The 16,736-nt window shown below is 38.3% G+C and overlaps 1 protein-coding gene across 3 annotated transcripts in view; it reads left to right on the top strand.

Annotated features, from left to right (window-relative positions):
• The window catches only part of PPP3CA (protein phosphatase 3 catalytic subunit alpha), a 314,628-nt gene that overhangs the window by 248,134 nt on the left and 49,758 nt on the right, over window positions 1-16,736 (top strand). For all 3 annotated transcript variants that reach the window (XM_041759349.1, XM_041759348.1, XM_041759350.1), the window contains 2 exons: window positions 6,337-6,414; window positions 8,339-8,433. In XM_041759349.1, the coding sequence (XP_041615283.1) occupies window positions 6,337-6,414; window positions 8,339-8,433 (173 nt within the window). The remainder of the gene's footprint in view (window positions 1-6,336; window positions 6,415-8,338; window positions 8,434-16,736) is intronic.

Below are 16,736 nucleotides of genomic sequence, written 5' to 3'. Positions count from 1 at the left end.
TATATGTCCCATTGTCACCTTAACCTAAACTCACCTTGCCTGAAAGGGCCTATTATTTACTTCCCCACTGGAGCTTCCTCCTGGTTAGCCTGTTTCTATTAACAGTTCTATGAATGGTCATGCACTCTAGAAAATATCTTCACTTTTTCTTTTTGCACTGAAATCACCATCAGTCATCACATTTTACTGACCCTTTCTTAAAAATATCACCGGCATGTAGACTATTCTGCCTTCCTTTGTTCCTACTCTGAGTTCAAGACTTTCATTTTTAGTTTGTTGAAATCACACATAAATTTCACAATGTCCTTCCCACTCACTCCCCCAAGCCGTATGGTTTCCTTAATGGGTGTCCTTTTGAGAATTCACTCACTCATTCAATTATTTAACAAACATTAGTTGAACTCCTATTATATGTGCCTTCTGTGAGGCTTTACAGATACTCAGAATACCTGTCTTTGAGGGAGAGTGCCTTTGAGTGGCAAAGACCCAAAACTATGACAAAATTCAAGGTGAGAAATGCTGTGAGAAATGTGGAAATTATCATACACGCACACGTGTACACAGATGTACGCACAGTTGGGGGGCCTACCCCACAGAGGAGTGAATTGGAGTTTAAATGACAATGTGTGGTAGAAGTGTTACTAGATCTGAGTTTTAAAGGATGAATAGGACCTATCCAACCAGAGTCATTTGGGAAGGCTCTTTGAAGACAGAAAAAGGAGTGTTTATGAAAATATGGAAGAGAGTACATCTAGAACACCGCTAGAAAGATGACCATCTGAATGGTCCCATTCTACCTCTCATTCCAAATTATAGTCAGCTGCTTTAGGATACACTAAAGCTGAACATCCATATAGCTAAATTATTCTACTTTTATTTTTATATTCACTAGAAATGTGTACATGTTTGCACCCAAAAGATTGCTCATAGCAACAACATCTGTAATAGCCAAGAAATGGAAGCAACCCAAATATCTATTTAATAGAATGAATAATAAGTTGTGGTATATCTACACACCTAAATACAGCAGATGAGAAGGGGTTAACCAAACTGCATATAACAACATGGGTGAATGCCACAAATAGAGTGATGAGCAGAAGCCAGATTACTAGAAGCACATGTTGATGATAGCGTTGAAATGAGAGTTTAACAATACAGAAAGCTAATCTATAATGTTCAAAGCCAAAGTGGCAGTTACCTGTAGTGGGGAGGTGATAGTGACTCAAAGGAGTTGGGGAAGAGTGCCTGGGGTTCAGGTAATGAGTGTTCTGTGTCTTGATCTAAATGTTAGTTATGAGGGGAAGATAGATGATCAATTTGTAATCTGATTTGAGGCAGTTTTCTGTATAAATGCTAAGCTTCAATAAAATGTTTGTCTTAAATAAAAATTGCTCACTGCTCCTAAGGCAGCCTGCAGCCAGGTGCAAGTGAGGACTTAAGCTCTGGTGGGAAGAGTTGGAGCCCTTCCAGACTTGATACGTAGTGGGCAAAGTGAAATTAGTTGGTAGAACCCTGGGGCAAAGGGGAAAAAAAAAGCAGCCAGCCTTGGGAAGAGATATGCCTGACAGCATCCAGGTGATGCCAAGACACCCCAAGGCTTAAAACCCATTACCCAGCCCCCAGAAACAGAAGAGGAACTTGGCAGTTGGGCAGTCCTCCCTTACTACTGGGCTGAAAGAAGGTAAGGACACCAAGGAGGCAATGAGAGGCTTCCTCCTGGCCCGTAAGCAGGCGTTGTGGGCTGCCTGCCTCTGCTTTGCTGAACCTGATGAGGGAGAGAAACTCTTTGCCTCTCTCACTTGCTGGACTGCTCTGTTGGGGCCACTCCAGCAATTGAGTGTAAACTCCCATAATCTGACAGATTGCAGCTAAGGATTTAGGGTATGAAAACAAAGGCAATAATGTCCATCTCTTAAGGCATTCACCATTGCTGGAGAGCAGATATATAAACATAATTTACAGCACAACCTGATGAATGCTATCTGAAAAAATGTTATGGGAGCATGGTGGGTGCAGCAGTTCTGTACACCTCAGGGTGAGTAGATTTGGGGGGAAGGGTTTATAGGTGATAATTCAGCGAAGGTTTGGCAGAAGGGTAGGCTTTTTCAGAAGGAAAAAATACTCAACTATATCTAAAAAGACAAACCTGGGAGGCTTAATTAGTTTAATTTAAACTAATTAAACATAGTTTAATATAGGAAAGAATGAAAGTAAGAGAGTAAACAGAGTGAGTCTAATAATAGCTGTTTTCTTTAATGCCAGAACAGTTTTTCTACCATTTCTACCTTCCTTACCTGTTCATGCTCAGTCTGCATCTCTCTCTCTCTGTCATTCGAACTCCTTTCCTGTCTAGTGTTCCCCATACATCATTACCTTTATGATCTAACATGAGTCACAACTAATACATTTAGCAGTGTTAAAAAAAAAAATCAACAGATTAAACTTTAAGATCTAATTGGCTTTATTAAACGATTCATGACCTGGGCAGTGTCCCTGCTAGCAAGTAGAGGGGCTCTGAGGAACCATACAGAACGGAAAGTCTTTATAGGGAAGAGGGTGGGGCGAGGGGTTATTTAGAAAAGAAAAGAAAGTCTTGTTTCAGGCCAGTGACTTTGCTGTGGGGGAGGGGCAGAGGGTCTCACACAGATGACCTCATCTGCACTTGGTGGAGGCAGAGGGCCCATGTGACGGATTACCTCACTAGTGCTGATCAGAACATTCCTGACTTGACTGACCAGTTAAGATTTACTTTTCTGGGGAAGGCTGAAACTTCCATTAAGTTAGGTATGAAACCCCAGTTGATGATTTGGTCTAAGTGATGCCATTTGGGGCATGTAGATTTCTTTTTCACAACTACTACTAGAATCTGAGATTGCTGAATCACTTCTATGCTGTGTTGTTTCTTCCACACCATAGTGGTGGAGAGAAAATTAGGAATTGTTAAATGTCTACCACTTTCAGTCGGGCCCCAGACTAGGGGTTTACATATATTGCTAACTCATTTAATCTTTATCTCGTGTCTATGATATAAATGCTACTGCCTACATTTGTACCAGTGAGGTAATTCAGGCTCAAAGAGGTTAAGCGGTTTTCCAGAATTTACACGGGAAATTGGAATAAAACCCAGATCTAAGTATTCCCACTATTCATGGAAATTTCCACCTCCTTTTCTACCCAGAGAAATGCATTCTCTAGTGCTTCAAGAATAATCATGTTCCAAGAGGCAAAAAAAGCATTTTCAGAGAGTACAGCTCTTTCTCCAAACACAGTAGCGCATGCTGGTAAAAATGAATATCACAAAGCTGAAAGTATCGGTGGTCTTCACTGATATTTGCGTTGAGTCTTATTTCAAGTCATGTCCAGGACATTGGGTTCAAACAAAACCATCCTAAGGTTGGTTGCCTGACAAGAGTGTCCACGGAAGGGTGTGAGTAGAATTGAGATCCAGCCAGCCCTGTGCTCAGAAGGAGGCCGTAGGCCCTATACTTGGGCTGACTGGCCCTGAGGAAGAGAATCTCTTTTGCTTTCATGGGCACAGAACATAGAAGCTTCACATCATTAATGCAAAGAAAATAAAAAAAGAAAACAAAAGATCTAACATGGGAAAGATTTTTTTTTAAAGCTTCCTCAGACCAATGTGCTTTCTTTGTTTCATAATATCTCAAGAAATGCTTTACTTTCTTTCCTACCTGAATAATAAATAGCCCTCAACACAGAAAAACTATACACTTATCATACCACCCCTCCCTATGCCTAATATAGCCTTCTAGCAGATGGAACAAATCACCAGAGAGTCTTTGACAAATTATTGGTGAATAAATGATTTTCCACCTCTCCCTGTGGTGTTAGAGGTTCTGAAGCCTGCTTTCTCTATCATTCTACATATATCTTCTTTAGTGCCTTGTAACTTGAACACTATTTGGTTTACCATCATTTCCACTTATGGCATAAAAATGTTGTGAAACTGTTTGTTTTTTTCTGTCACCTAATATTATTAAAGACTTTAATGTATCCCAGGCAGGTGGTTGACCAATAATGGGAATCTAGATGGTATTCAAGTGTTTTCTAAATTTATTTTTTAAATGTTTGTAATTTCTAGAGAGTTTGAGCATTTGATTATGTATGTGTTTAAATTTCTAAGGATTTTCTTCTAAATGAGTTCCTTCCAAGTAATAATACAAATGTTCCTCACTTAATGCTATTAACCTAGCAGATTGCTGCAAGGTTAATTTTATTTTCTTTAGAATGCTGTTAAAAATCAGATATATACTTCCATGAGGGAAAACTTTAACACAAAACAGTATCAAGCTTAGCATGAAGAAAATGTATTAAAATTATGCTTTCATAAAACTAGTGTAGATTCTAACAAAAGGAAAGCATAAATTTAAAAAATGCTGCCAGGCCATTTGCTCAAGGACAAAAAGTGACAAACCTAGACAAACAACCTCTATCTTACAGTAGTACAACAAGACAGTAAACTATCTTTCTAAAGAAGTATTTCAAAGGCAGAAGAAATAAACAACTGAAGGCGATAGGCACCCTACTCTGTAATCCCTTGGCTGAGTACTTTATGGCTAAATATGTACAAACGTGCTATTTTTTAAAAAACAAACCAGTGTCTCAGCAATTAAGCTTTCTTTAGTTGACACACACTGATCTGGGAAGGTCATATACTCCCCTTTTCCTAGGGTAGAACACAAGTCTTAGAAGACACCGTTGGTCAACTCTTGACCTAGGTAATGTATGGACACATTTCCATGGATACCCTCTGGGCCATGTTCTGCAATTTGTAGGTTACACTAATGTTCATCGGTTACATGGTCCTTTTACTGGGCTGACTTGTGACAACTAGGAAGTAAAGGCCTCATGAAGGTCTCGTCTTTTTCTCTCCTTAGCAAATTGCTAGAATATTCCAGAACACACATGCATATACACACAAATGCACATAAAAGTGTGCATGTGCGGAGAGACTATTTTTGATTTCAGATTCCATTTTTGCAAAGAGCTGAATCCTTTTTATAATCAACGTCTCTCCTGTGATGTGCCATATTAATATTTTTTCCCTTTTAATCAGGGAATTCTTACAAAACCTGTAATAGAGAAACTATTTTCATTTTCTCTTATATAATAAATTGAGTGACATGTACTATTTAGCATTTATTTAAAGTGCTAGTTTTATAATTGCTGAATTGTTTCTTATACCACATATAGTTTGTTTATATTAAAATGAGCATTGAAAAAATGAGCATTGGTTTGCTGTCTCTTTATTTGAAAGATCTAAAATTTATTCCTTTTTATGACATACGTTTATCTAATGAGAATTCTTAGAGCAGACACAAAGAGACTGCCAGTGATTTTACAAGTTAAGTTTGTAATTTGAATTTCATTTTTAATGTTCTTATCTTTGGTTTTGAGACTTCCTTCACAGACAAAGTCATCTTGATTATATGTTTAATATTTTATTAAGTCAAGGTAAAGAATAAGTCGTAAGATGCAGTTCTGTTGATCATATTTAAAGTACACAGTTTAGGGATCCCTGGGTGGCACAGCGGTTTGGCGCCTGCCTTTGGCCCAGGGCGTGATCCTGGAGACCCAGGATCGAATCCCACGTTGGGCTCCCGGTGCATGGAGCCTGCTTCTCCTTCTGCCTGTGTCTCTGCCTCTCTCTTTCTCTCTCTGTGTGTGACTATCATAAATTAAAAAAATAAAAATAAAAATAAAAAAATAAAGTACACAGTTTAAAACCTGTGAATTCCATAATCCTGTTTAGACTTTGATATAACAGTTAATATCCTCATAACTAAGTTGGTAATTTGGTTTCCAGAGGACTTAGTCTCTCCCACTCCATAACTGAGTACACTGTAGAGCACTCAGGCATTTATGTGTACCCAAATACAAATAGTCCTATATTTGAGAAAATGGAGGTTTATATTTTAAATTCCATTCTCGTGTTATATTGATGCTGCTGTTCACTTGTGTTTAAATGTAGACTTGATCATACTGATTTTCTCTATGAGTGGACATTTTTCTAGTGGTGTTATATAATGGCCTACTTTCTTTGTCCAATTCACACATCTCCAACCCTTTCTGATTATGTAAAAAAGTAGAGCTGCAGGTGCTTTTACTACCACAGGGGGATTAAAAACAAACAAAAAAAACAAAAACAAAAACAAAAACAAAAAACCTGTCCTGAGAGCCAAGAGGTTTGTTTCATGAATGATGTATGCTTGATTATGCTTGATCAAATCACATAGGTTGGGATGTTACAGATAAATGTGCTACTCTTGACGATTTCGTAACAGATGCTTCTTTCTCTTCTCTTTTTGTCTCTGGCAGTTACCCAGCTGTATGTGAATTCTTACAGCACAATAACTTGTTATCTATACTCCGAGCCCATGAAGCCCAAGATGCAGGGTGAGCAGTTTTTTGGGTTTATGGAAACCATGCGTTGCCCCTGGGTCAAGGTTCCTCACTTTGTTCAGGCTGTGAAGGATCCCTTCTGCTGCTGCGCTCTTTCCCTAAAGAAATTATATCTTGAATTGTCTTCTGATGATGCAGATATGGCAGGGTCTTGGGGAATGTGTGGTTGCAAAGGTGTTGTAAAGTCCCCTTTAAAGTGCCTCCATTTTTAGCTGGAACAAGTAAAATTTTCAGCTGGCTTTTCTAAGAATTCATAAGGATCCCTCTGATTTCTTTCCATTCCTGCTCTTCCCACTGTCCAGTAAGTGACTAAATTATCGGCATCTTTTCAGCCTTGGTTGGCAATGTGAATGAGAATCACACATAAATATTTAACAGATAGCACATGGTGTACTCGTTTAAAGAATATCCTCCCTGACCCCTGTGAAGTTTTAAAGGACAAAAGCAGAAGCATTTAAATGAGGGAGAAAATCCTATATTCTAACTAATAAATGCATAACAGGATTTTGTAATACCCAGTACATTTTAAAATTTAGGGACCAGAGTTAGTGGATTAATTAGTAGTATAATTGGTAGGCCAATTATACAGGCTTAGAAAACTAAGAAACATCAGATATGCAGTTTGTGCATTAAATCTGTATTAGGGAGAAAAAAGCATAATGAATCTAGGATTTAAAGTCCAGTACCCTTTTCAAGAGGTTCTACTGAAAGGTATTGTTTGCCTTCAAATGCTTAAACTCGTTTCTTCATATTCTGAATTTCCTGAAAGGGAAGAACACTTAATATTATAATCTGTATGCTGAAATTAGGACTAGAGATGACTGCATTCTGAAGTAAGCCTATGTCTAATGATCTTAAGTCAAGGCAGATCCTACGTTCCTTTCAAAATAATTTTTTTTCAAGCAATGATCAACAGGTATGAACTGATCCAATACTGTGTTTTCAGTGTGTCATGGCTGACCTTTGAAATAACCTGTTGATATGCCCAATAAGGTCCTCACATAATTTCTTTTTTTCTTTTTTCTTTTTTTCCACTTTTCAGGGCAGTGGTGTCACCATGCTTTTTTGACTAACTGTCCCAACTGAATACTTTTTTTTAAAGATGTTATTTATTTATTCATGAGAGAGAGAGAGAGAGAGAGAGAGAGGCAGACATAGGCAGAGAGGAGCAGGGTCCATGCAGGGAACCTGATGTGGGACTCAGTCCCAGCACTCCGGGATCATGCCCTGGGCTAAAGGCAGACGCTTAACCACTGAGCCACCCAGGTGTCCCCAGCTGAATAGTTTAAGCAGCTTTATATTAATCCCGCTACAGACCTGAAATCATCTGCTCATTCAAAAATATTTTAAGTTCATCAGTTAAAATCAATTAGCATATTTGTTTGAAATAAGCATTTGATTGATTAATTGGGGAAAATTGAGATTATGTCATCTAGTTTCTTTGTTTTTATTTGTTGTGAAGTAGGCATAGCCAATCACATTTTATAATGTCAAGGTACTAAGATTGAGAGTGTCAACTACCTTTCACATTCTGATTTTTTTCCCACCAGAAATGTTCAGTCCAATATGCAGAATAAATACTTCTAGAACATTTCAAAAGATCTTTAAGAAGATATTTTCCTCTGGGAAGTGTGGATTATGATTTTGCGTTAAATTACATCCTCCCCTAGGTCTCTTAAATTTAGGAAAGACTTCTTTGGAAATTGTACATGTGATTGTATGTTTTCATTGTCAACCTTGAGAGGAATTCATGTCTGTATATAACAGATTTTAGAGAGAAAATTTTGTTTTATGTTATGTAATTGAGTTCTCTTAGAGTGATAAAAATGTAACTTGAATATTCTGTTTTAAATCTGTAATTTGATATCATCTTTTCTCACATAGTAGCCTTATTGTAACTCATCTTTGTTGTTTTTAGGTATCGCATGTACAGGAAAAGCCAAACGACAGGCTTCCCTTCTCTAATTACAATTTTCTCAGCACCAAATTACTTAGATGTATACAATAACAAAGGTAAGTGGCTTTAGATCCCTCTTACACTCTTGCATACCATGTGCAATAATTCCTAAGCTGTTTGGTCTTAATGAAGCATTTTTAGCCGTTCTTTTTCCCCTTGCTTTTTCATTTATTGTTGAATGCAAATTTTGTGATAGTCTTCAGAGTTAACAAATTCAACTGCCAGACATGGAGCCCAGGCACTGTCACTTTTTAACTGTTCTCCAGGAGATTCGAATGTATAACAGGGTTTACAGTGAACTGTTTTGGTAGATACAGGTTTTAAAGATTTTATTTATCTATTGGACAGAGAGGGAGAGAGCACAAGCAGGGGGAGAGGCAGGCAGAGGGAGAGGGAGAAGCAGGTGCCCCACTGAGCAAGGAGCCCAACACAGGGCTCTATTCCAGGACCCTGAGATCATGACCCGATCCAAAGGCAGACCCTGACTGAGCCACCTAGGCGTCCCATAGATACAGGTTTTAAAAGAAAAAATAATTGAAAGTAATCCAAAATCATGATTCTTAAAAAGGATGTGGATTTCAGTAAGAACAGTGTGATTGTACATGTAAGAGATTAAGAAAAGTAAAAGAAGTTATTGCTTCAAATTCACAAATTGTGTTTATTGAGTACTTACCATTGAGTTGGATCCTTTGCTAAGCAGACACATGTTCATTTTTTAAAACTTGAATTAAACTTCAAATCATTAGCCCCCACCGCCTTTTGATATTCAGAGTGAGTCTCTATGGCTAATTGCTTTGCCCCAGGTCCACTCAGGTAGTAACTAACTAGAATCAAATCCACATCTTCTGGTTTAGTGTCCTGTACTTCCTTTTTGAAACTCCAAACTTGTGTGCCTACAAAAGACCAGAAAATGAGGGTATTATTTCCATAGGGACTATAGGGAAGAGAGAAGGAGCAAGGAACACATTATCTTCTTTTATAATTTCTTTAAATAATTTCTTTATTTGAAAATGACAGGGAGTGTTACAGTATCACAGGTGTGACAGAATGGGTGATAAAATGTGAAAAAGCAAGGGCAGCCCAGGAGGCTCAGCGGTTTAGCGCTGCCTTCAGCCCAGGGCATGATCCTGGAGACCCAGGATCAGGTCCCACATCAGGTTCCCTGCATGGAGCCTGCTTCTCCCTCTGCTTGTGTCTCTGCCTCCCTCTCTCTCTCTTTCTCTATCTCTATCTCTATCTCTATCTCTATCTCAATGTGTCTCTCATGAATAAATAAAATCTTTTAAAAAAATGAAAAAGCCATTAACTTTAGCTGGCATTGGTCTAGATAATATTTATGCAGCATATCTGAATGTGGCTTTCTGAGATCCTTGCCTCTCCCCTCACACACATGCACATGCACATCTGTGCTGTCCTCTAGATTCAGCACATGACTTTTCCCACCCATGCTTCCACCCCCGTGGCCCAGAGAGACATGCCTGCTGGGTGGGATGGGTGCACCAGTCTCATCCACTGCCATTTTGACTGTGGTGGGCCCTCCTCTGTGGCTCTGGGGTAAAGTTATCAGAAGGGGCTGTGAAGTTTCTGTCACAACGATGGATGGTAGGGGGTAAGGGAGAGTCATTCCCTGTTTCCTATTTGTCTAATTTCTAGAAAAGAGGAGCTGTCTTTAGGACTCTGTGGCAAGAAGCCTACAAAATAAAACATATTCTCAGCCATATGTCAAGTGCTTATAAAGCCAAAGACATTTGGGTAATTTAATACACGTATGTCATTAAGTAAAACTAACAGAGTTAAACACAGTGCATTGGGCAAGGACTGATATTCTGGTATGGTGAGAGAAGACCTTGTTTAAGGTAAAATGTGACCTGGGCATTAAAGAATGGTTGAGCATTTATTAGAAATATTAAAATAAAATAAAACAAAGTCAAGAGCAGTGTTTTTGAAACGTTTTATTTTTAAGCAGCACTTTTTTTTTTTTGCCAGGCAAAATCTCAATCTTGAAGCCTTTTGTATAAAACCAGTAGGACTGAATTCCCTTGGATTGGATATGGGTTCTCATTCAGAGACTTCCCCTGATACCTGTAAGAAATGCAAGGACTCAGTAGGTCACCTTGCATGTCCCATCATGATCCTACTATTTCCCCAAAATATATACAGTATGAACACGAGCTCCTTATTTCTTTATGGTATTAAAACTATTTTTTTTTCTATTTCACCTAGGGAAAGCAGAGCCCAAACAAGTAATTTTCTTAACAGAGACTAAGTAGCATGGACTATACATACAAGTTTTTTAACAATTAAAAAAAGTCAAAACAGTAAGAAAAAAAAAAGAAGAAAATTGGGATTTCACTCCATAAAAACAGACTTAGACTTTTTCCACTTGCCATAATACTGGGTAGCAGTTTTGCTTGAGACCATTGGCTATTTCTGCTACAGGGTATGCATTGCTTCTTTGTCTATGATTCTGATTTAACAAGGTACTAACTTAAAAAATAATAATAATGATAATAGCAGTGGATTGTGATCTTTGAGGTTCCGTAGTTCTTTCACTGTGTTCTCTTGTTTAGTGTAGATCACAATCACTCAGGAAGGGGAGGGAAGCATTTCATTTTGGAACCTTTTCATAAAAGAAAAAAATTCTCCTGAGAGAAAAAGATAAACTGATAGGAAGAAGAAAGATATATTATTCAGGTTGAGCATAATTTCAAAAGACTTTTGTGTAAAATCTCTGAAGCACTTTAAAACTATTATGCTAACACTGTGTACAGTATGTGGGAGTGGGAGTCAGTTTTTCACGGCTGAAGTGAGGATTACTGTATTTGAATAAAATAAATGTTAATGAGAATGGTAAAAGACAGTGCAAGAAAACTGGGTCACAGGCACCTTTGAAACATAATCAATGGAAAGACAGCAGTGAAGAATCTCCAAGTTAACCATTTGATTCTTAGAGACAAATGACCAGAAAAGGCTCTGGAGTTATATCTAACCCAGTAGTTAAAATATGATCTGTTTTATAAGGGCCTGCAAGTCAAGGCGGCAGTGATAGCTTTTCAGCAAATGAAGCAGTGAGGAAAATGGGTTTATTTGGCCATCTTAAAACCAGTATGATCAGCTTCATTTTTAAATGTCTGTTAGTTCCAATCAGTAGTTCATCCTTGCCTGCAATGAAAAGCAGCTTTCTAAAAGTTAGGAGGACTGTAAGTGGCCCATCCTGGGTATAGCCTGTACTACTTCAGGCAGTTCTTACCCTTTTCAACCTGCACCACCACAGGCAGATAACTCGCCCATCCCCTGGCCTCTGTGTCCTCACTTGACAATTCGTGCCTTCTTCCACAACATGCTGGGGCAGAAGGTATAGATTGGAATCACAGCTCTGCTATTAAATAGCTATCTCATTTACATTTATTGACGTGCAGTGACATTTCTGCAAAATGGGGGAAAAAATTTTCTTCTGTGAATAATAGATGTAATTACTTTGAAACAAAATGCTGTGCAGTATTAGGATATTATCATCATTGAATATTTTATGCTGCTATCATTATGCCACCTGTCATCGGCTACAGGAAAACTGACAGAAAATACCCCATTCTCCCCAGCCTCTTACTGATAGTTTCACTTTCTGGCTCAATCTGCCTTTATAACCCATGTCTCTACTTCTCTCTGGGGGAACCCTTTACCTTAGCTTAATTGTTCTACTTGTTGCCCTGAACAAACGTTGGCTGTCCCTCTCGCCACATCTTTGCCCATGTAACTTTTTTTCCTATTTTGAATGCTTGTACCCCTCTTCTCTGCCCATATGAATGGCCTGGACCCCCTCCAGTCTGTTTCTATGAGGACTTTGGTTGATAGTCATTCTCTGAATGCCTGAAATACCAATCATTTGCCCTTGTACTTACCATTTATTTTTTTTTCTAGTTAGCTTTTCCTATAGTTAGCATTCCTATAGCTTCCCAGATTATAATTAGTTTGAAGCAGGGGCTTTTTGATAACACACTGAAAAGCCAAGTAGCATGCATGGTAGGCCATCAACACATGCATTAATTGAAGCATTTTCTTTCTGGAAGTTAAATAGCAAGGCAGTGTCCTGAAGTACCCGACCGATATTGACCCACAGGGCTTCAGCTCACTTTAGGTTACTGTTGTAACCAGTTCTGATACCCTTTCCAAATTGGAGTTAAACATTTGCAGAGCACTTTGCACGTTTGAATTGTTTTTCTCCTGTGAATCTGTAGCCCTAAGGGTAAAGCCATTTCTTAATTACCCAAACACACCAAACGGAAGAAAACTGCAGTAATAACACATGCACCTTGCTTCTTCTTCTTCTTCTTCAAATAATATGCCACTTGAAAGAATGACGTTAACTTCATTCACATCCGATGCAGCAGTTACTGAGAACTTACTATATACTAAGCACTGTGCTAGGTGCTGCGGGTATAAAATAAACAAGATGGACATTGTCTTCACCCTAGTGAGGTTTATAATTTGGTAGTGGGATAGACATTAAATAATGCCATCAATAATGATTCAGATATACTTGGAAAATATTACAAAGAAAAGAGTCATATTAACTAAGAGTGGAAACTAATCCACCAAAACCAAATAATACTAATAATAAGCTTAGCTGTCAAAGTGACATTAAAGCAATCCTAGGGTAAAACCTCTCACTATCTAGAAACACCATTTATCACCAGTGACAAATGTGAACTCTGCCTTAAACAAGTCAGTTTGGCCAAAAATTATAACCAGTTTCTGGAAAAATATGATTTTTTTAAAATTATATTTATTTACTCCTGAGAGACACAGAGAAAGAGGCAGAGATACAGGCAGAGGGAGAAGCAGACTCCCCACGGGGAGCCCAATGCAGGACTCAATCCCAGGACCCTGGAATCATGACCAAAGCCAAAGGCAGATAGATGCTCAACCACTGAGCCATCAAGGTACCCTGGAAAAATATGTTTTGAACCTTGATGTAAACAGTTAAGTCCTTTATCTCTCCAGTGATACACCTGTGCTTCAGAAAGATCTAAAGTAAATTACATGAGGCTACCATGTGGTGCCAATTCTTTGTAGTTTAGATGAGTTGTCATATGGGTGGGGGGAGCGAATGGGTAGATGAATATAGAGGAATACAGATCTACATACCAGGGTATATAACTTAGTTCCAGGAAAAGCTACTGACAGTAAAATTAAGTAATTAAATGAAATTTATTAAATGAAATATATTTTGGATTTGAGAAGAAAAATCTACCAAACTAATTTAGTAATTAAAACCAGAGCTTAAAAATGATGAGGAAGAAGATCAATTCAGTATTAATGTTGGTTAAGGAAGAAAGAGATGCAAAATTGAGTTTTGAAGATAAGAACAGCATCATTTGCTAAAATCCTAACATGCAAAAGTCTACCCTTTTTGATCAAGGGGAAAAAAAAAAAGTATTATGATGGTTTGGACTTTTAAACTAGGCAAATTGATAGAATCGCTTTTAAAAAGCATTTCAGGGGCAGCCCCGGCAGCTTAGTGGTTTCTTGCCACCTTCCTGCGGTCGAGTCCCGCGTCAGGTTCCCTGCATGGAGCCTGCTTCCCCCTCTGCCTGTTTCTCTCTCTCTCTCTCTCTTTGGCTCTGGGGTAAAGTTATCAGAAGGGGCTGTGAAGTTTCTGTCACAACGATGGATGGTAGGGGGTAAGGGAGAGTCATTCCCTGTTTCCTATTTGTCTAATTTCTAGAAAAGAGGAGCTGTCTTTAGGACTCTGTGGCAAGAAGCCTACAAAATAAAACATATTCTCAGCCATATGTCAAGTGCTTATAAAGCCAAAGACATTTGGGTAATTTAATACACGTATGTCATTAAGTAAAACTAACAGAGTTAAACACAGTGCATTGGGCAAGGACTGATATTCTGGTATGGTCAGAGAAGACCTTGTTTAAGGTAAAATGTGACCTGGGCATTAAAGAATGGTTGAGCATTTATTAGAAATATTAAAATAAAATAAAACAAAGTCAAGAGCAGTGTTTTTGAAACGTTTTATTTTTAAGCAGCACTTTTTTTTTTTGCCAGGCAAAATCTCAATCTTGAAGCCTTTTGTATAAAACCAGTAGGACTGAATTCCCTTGGATTGGATATGGGTTCTCATTCAGAGACTTCCCCTGATACCTGTAAGAAATGCAAGGACTCAGTAGGTCACCTTGCATGTCCCATCATGATCCTACTATTTCCCCAAAATATATACAGTATGAACACGAGCTCCTTATTTCTTTATGGTATTAAAACTATTTTTTTTTCTATTTCACCTAGGGAAAGCAGAGCCCAAACAAGTAATTTTCTTAACAGAGACTAAGTAGCATGGACTATACATACAAGTTTTTTAACAATTAAAAAAAGTCAAAACAGTAAGAAAAAAAAAAGAAGAAAATTGGGATTTCACTCCATAAAAACAGACTTAGACTTTTTCCACTTGCCATAATACTGGGTAGCAGTTTTGCTTGAGACCATTGGCTATTTCTGCTACAGGGTATGCATTGCTTCTTTGTCTATGATTCTGATTTAACAAGGTACTAACTTAAAAAATAATAATAATGATAATAGCAGTGGATTGTGATCTTTGAGGTTCTGTAGTTCTTTCACTGTGTTCTCTTGTTTAGTGTAGATCACAATCACTCAGGAAGGGGAGGGAAGCATTTCATTTTGGAACCTTTTCATAAAAGAAAAAAATTCTCCTGAGAGAAAAAGATAAACTGATAGGAAGAAGAAAGATATATTATTCAGGTTGAGCATAATTTCAAAAGACTTTTGTGTAAAATCTCTGAAGCACTTTAAAACTATTATGCTAACACTGTGTACAGTATGTGGGAGTGGGAGTCAGTTTTTCACGGCTGAAGTGAGGATTACTGTATTTGAATAAAATAAATGTTAATGAGAATGGTAAAAGACAGTGCAAGAAAACTGGGTCACAGGCACCTTTGAAACATAATCAATGGAAAGACAGCAGTGAAGAATCTCCAAGTTAACCATTTGATTCTTAGAGACAAATGACCAGAAAAGGCTCTGGAGTTATATCTAACCCAGTAGTTAAAATATGATCTGTTTTATAAGGGCCTGCAAGTCAAGGCGGCAGTGATAGCTTTTCAGCAAATGAAGCAGTGAGGAAAATGGGTTTATTTGGCCATCTTAAAACCAGTATGATCAGCTTCATTTTTAAATGTCTGTTAGTTCCAATCAGTAGTTCATCCTTGCCTGCAATGAAAAGCAGCTTTCTAAAAGTTAGGAGGACTGTAAGTGGCCCATCCTGGGTATAGCCTGTACTACTTCAGGCAGTTCTTACCCTTTTCAACCTGCACCACCACAGGCAGATAACTCACCCATCCCCTGGCCTCTGTGTCCTCACTTGACAATTCGTGCCTTCTTCTACAACATGCTGGGGCAGAAGGTATAGATTGGAATCACAGCTCTGCCATTAAATAGCTATCTCATTTACATTTATTGACGTGCAGTGACATTTCTGCAAAATGGGGGAAAAATTTTTCTTCTGTGAATAATAGATGTAATTACTTTGAAACAAAATGCTGTGCAGTATTAGGATATTATCATCATTGAATATTTTATGCTGCTATCAATATGCCACCTGTCATCGGCTACAGGAAAACTGACAGAAAATACCCCATTCTCCCCAGCCTCTTACTGATAGTTTCACTTTCTGGCTCAATCTGCCTTTATAACCCATGTCTCTACTTCTCTCTGGGGGAACCCTTTACCTTAGCTTAATTGTTCTACTTGTTGCCCTGAACAAACGTTGGCTGTCCCTCTCGCCACATCTTTGCCCATGTAACTTTTTTTCCTATTTTGAATGCTTGTACCCCTCTTCTCTGCCCATATGAATGGCCTGGACCCCCTCCAGTCTGTTTCTATGAGGACTTTGGTTGATAGTCATTCTCTGAATGCCTGAAATACCAATCATTTGCCCTTGTACTTACCATTTATTTTTTTTTCTAGTTAGCTTTTCCTATAGTTAGCATTCCTATAGCTTCCCAGATTATAATTAGTTTGAAGCAGGGGCTTTTTGATAACACACTGAAAAGCCAAGTAGCATGCATGGTAGGCCATCAACACATGCATTAATTGAAGCATTTTCTTTCTGGAAGTTAAATAGCAAGGCAGTGTCCTGAAGTACCCGACCGATATTGACCCAAAGGGCTTCAGCTCACTTTAGGTTACTGTTGTAACCAGTTCTGATACCCTTTCCAAATTGGAGTTAAACATTTGCAGAGCACTTTGCACGTTTGAATTGTTTTTCTCCTGTGAATCTGTAGCCCTAAGGGTAAAGCCATTTCTTAATTACCCAAACACACCAAACGGAAGAAAA

Source organism: Vulpes lagopus, chromosome 6 (genome assembly GCF_018345385.1).
Source record: "Vulpes lagopus strain Blue_001 chromosome 6, ASM1834538v1, whole genome shotgun sequence".
NCBI lineage: Eukaryota > Metazoa > Chordata > Mammalia > Carnivora > Canidae > Vulpes > Vulpes lagopus.
This window is presented reverse-complemented; position numbering and strand designations above follow the sequence as displayed.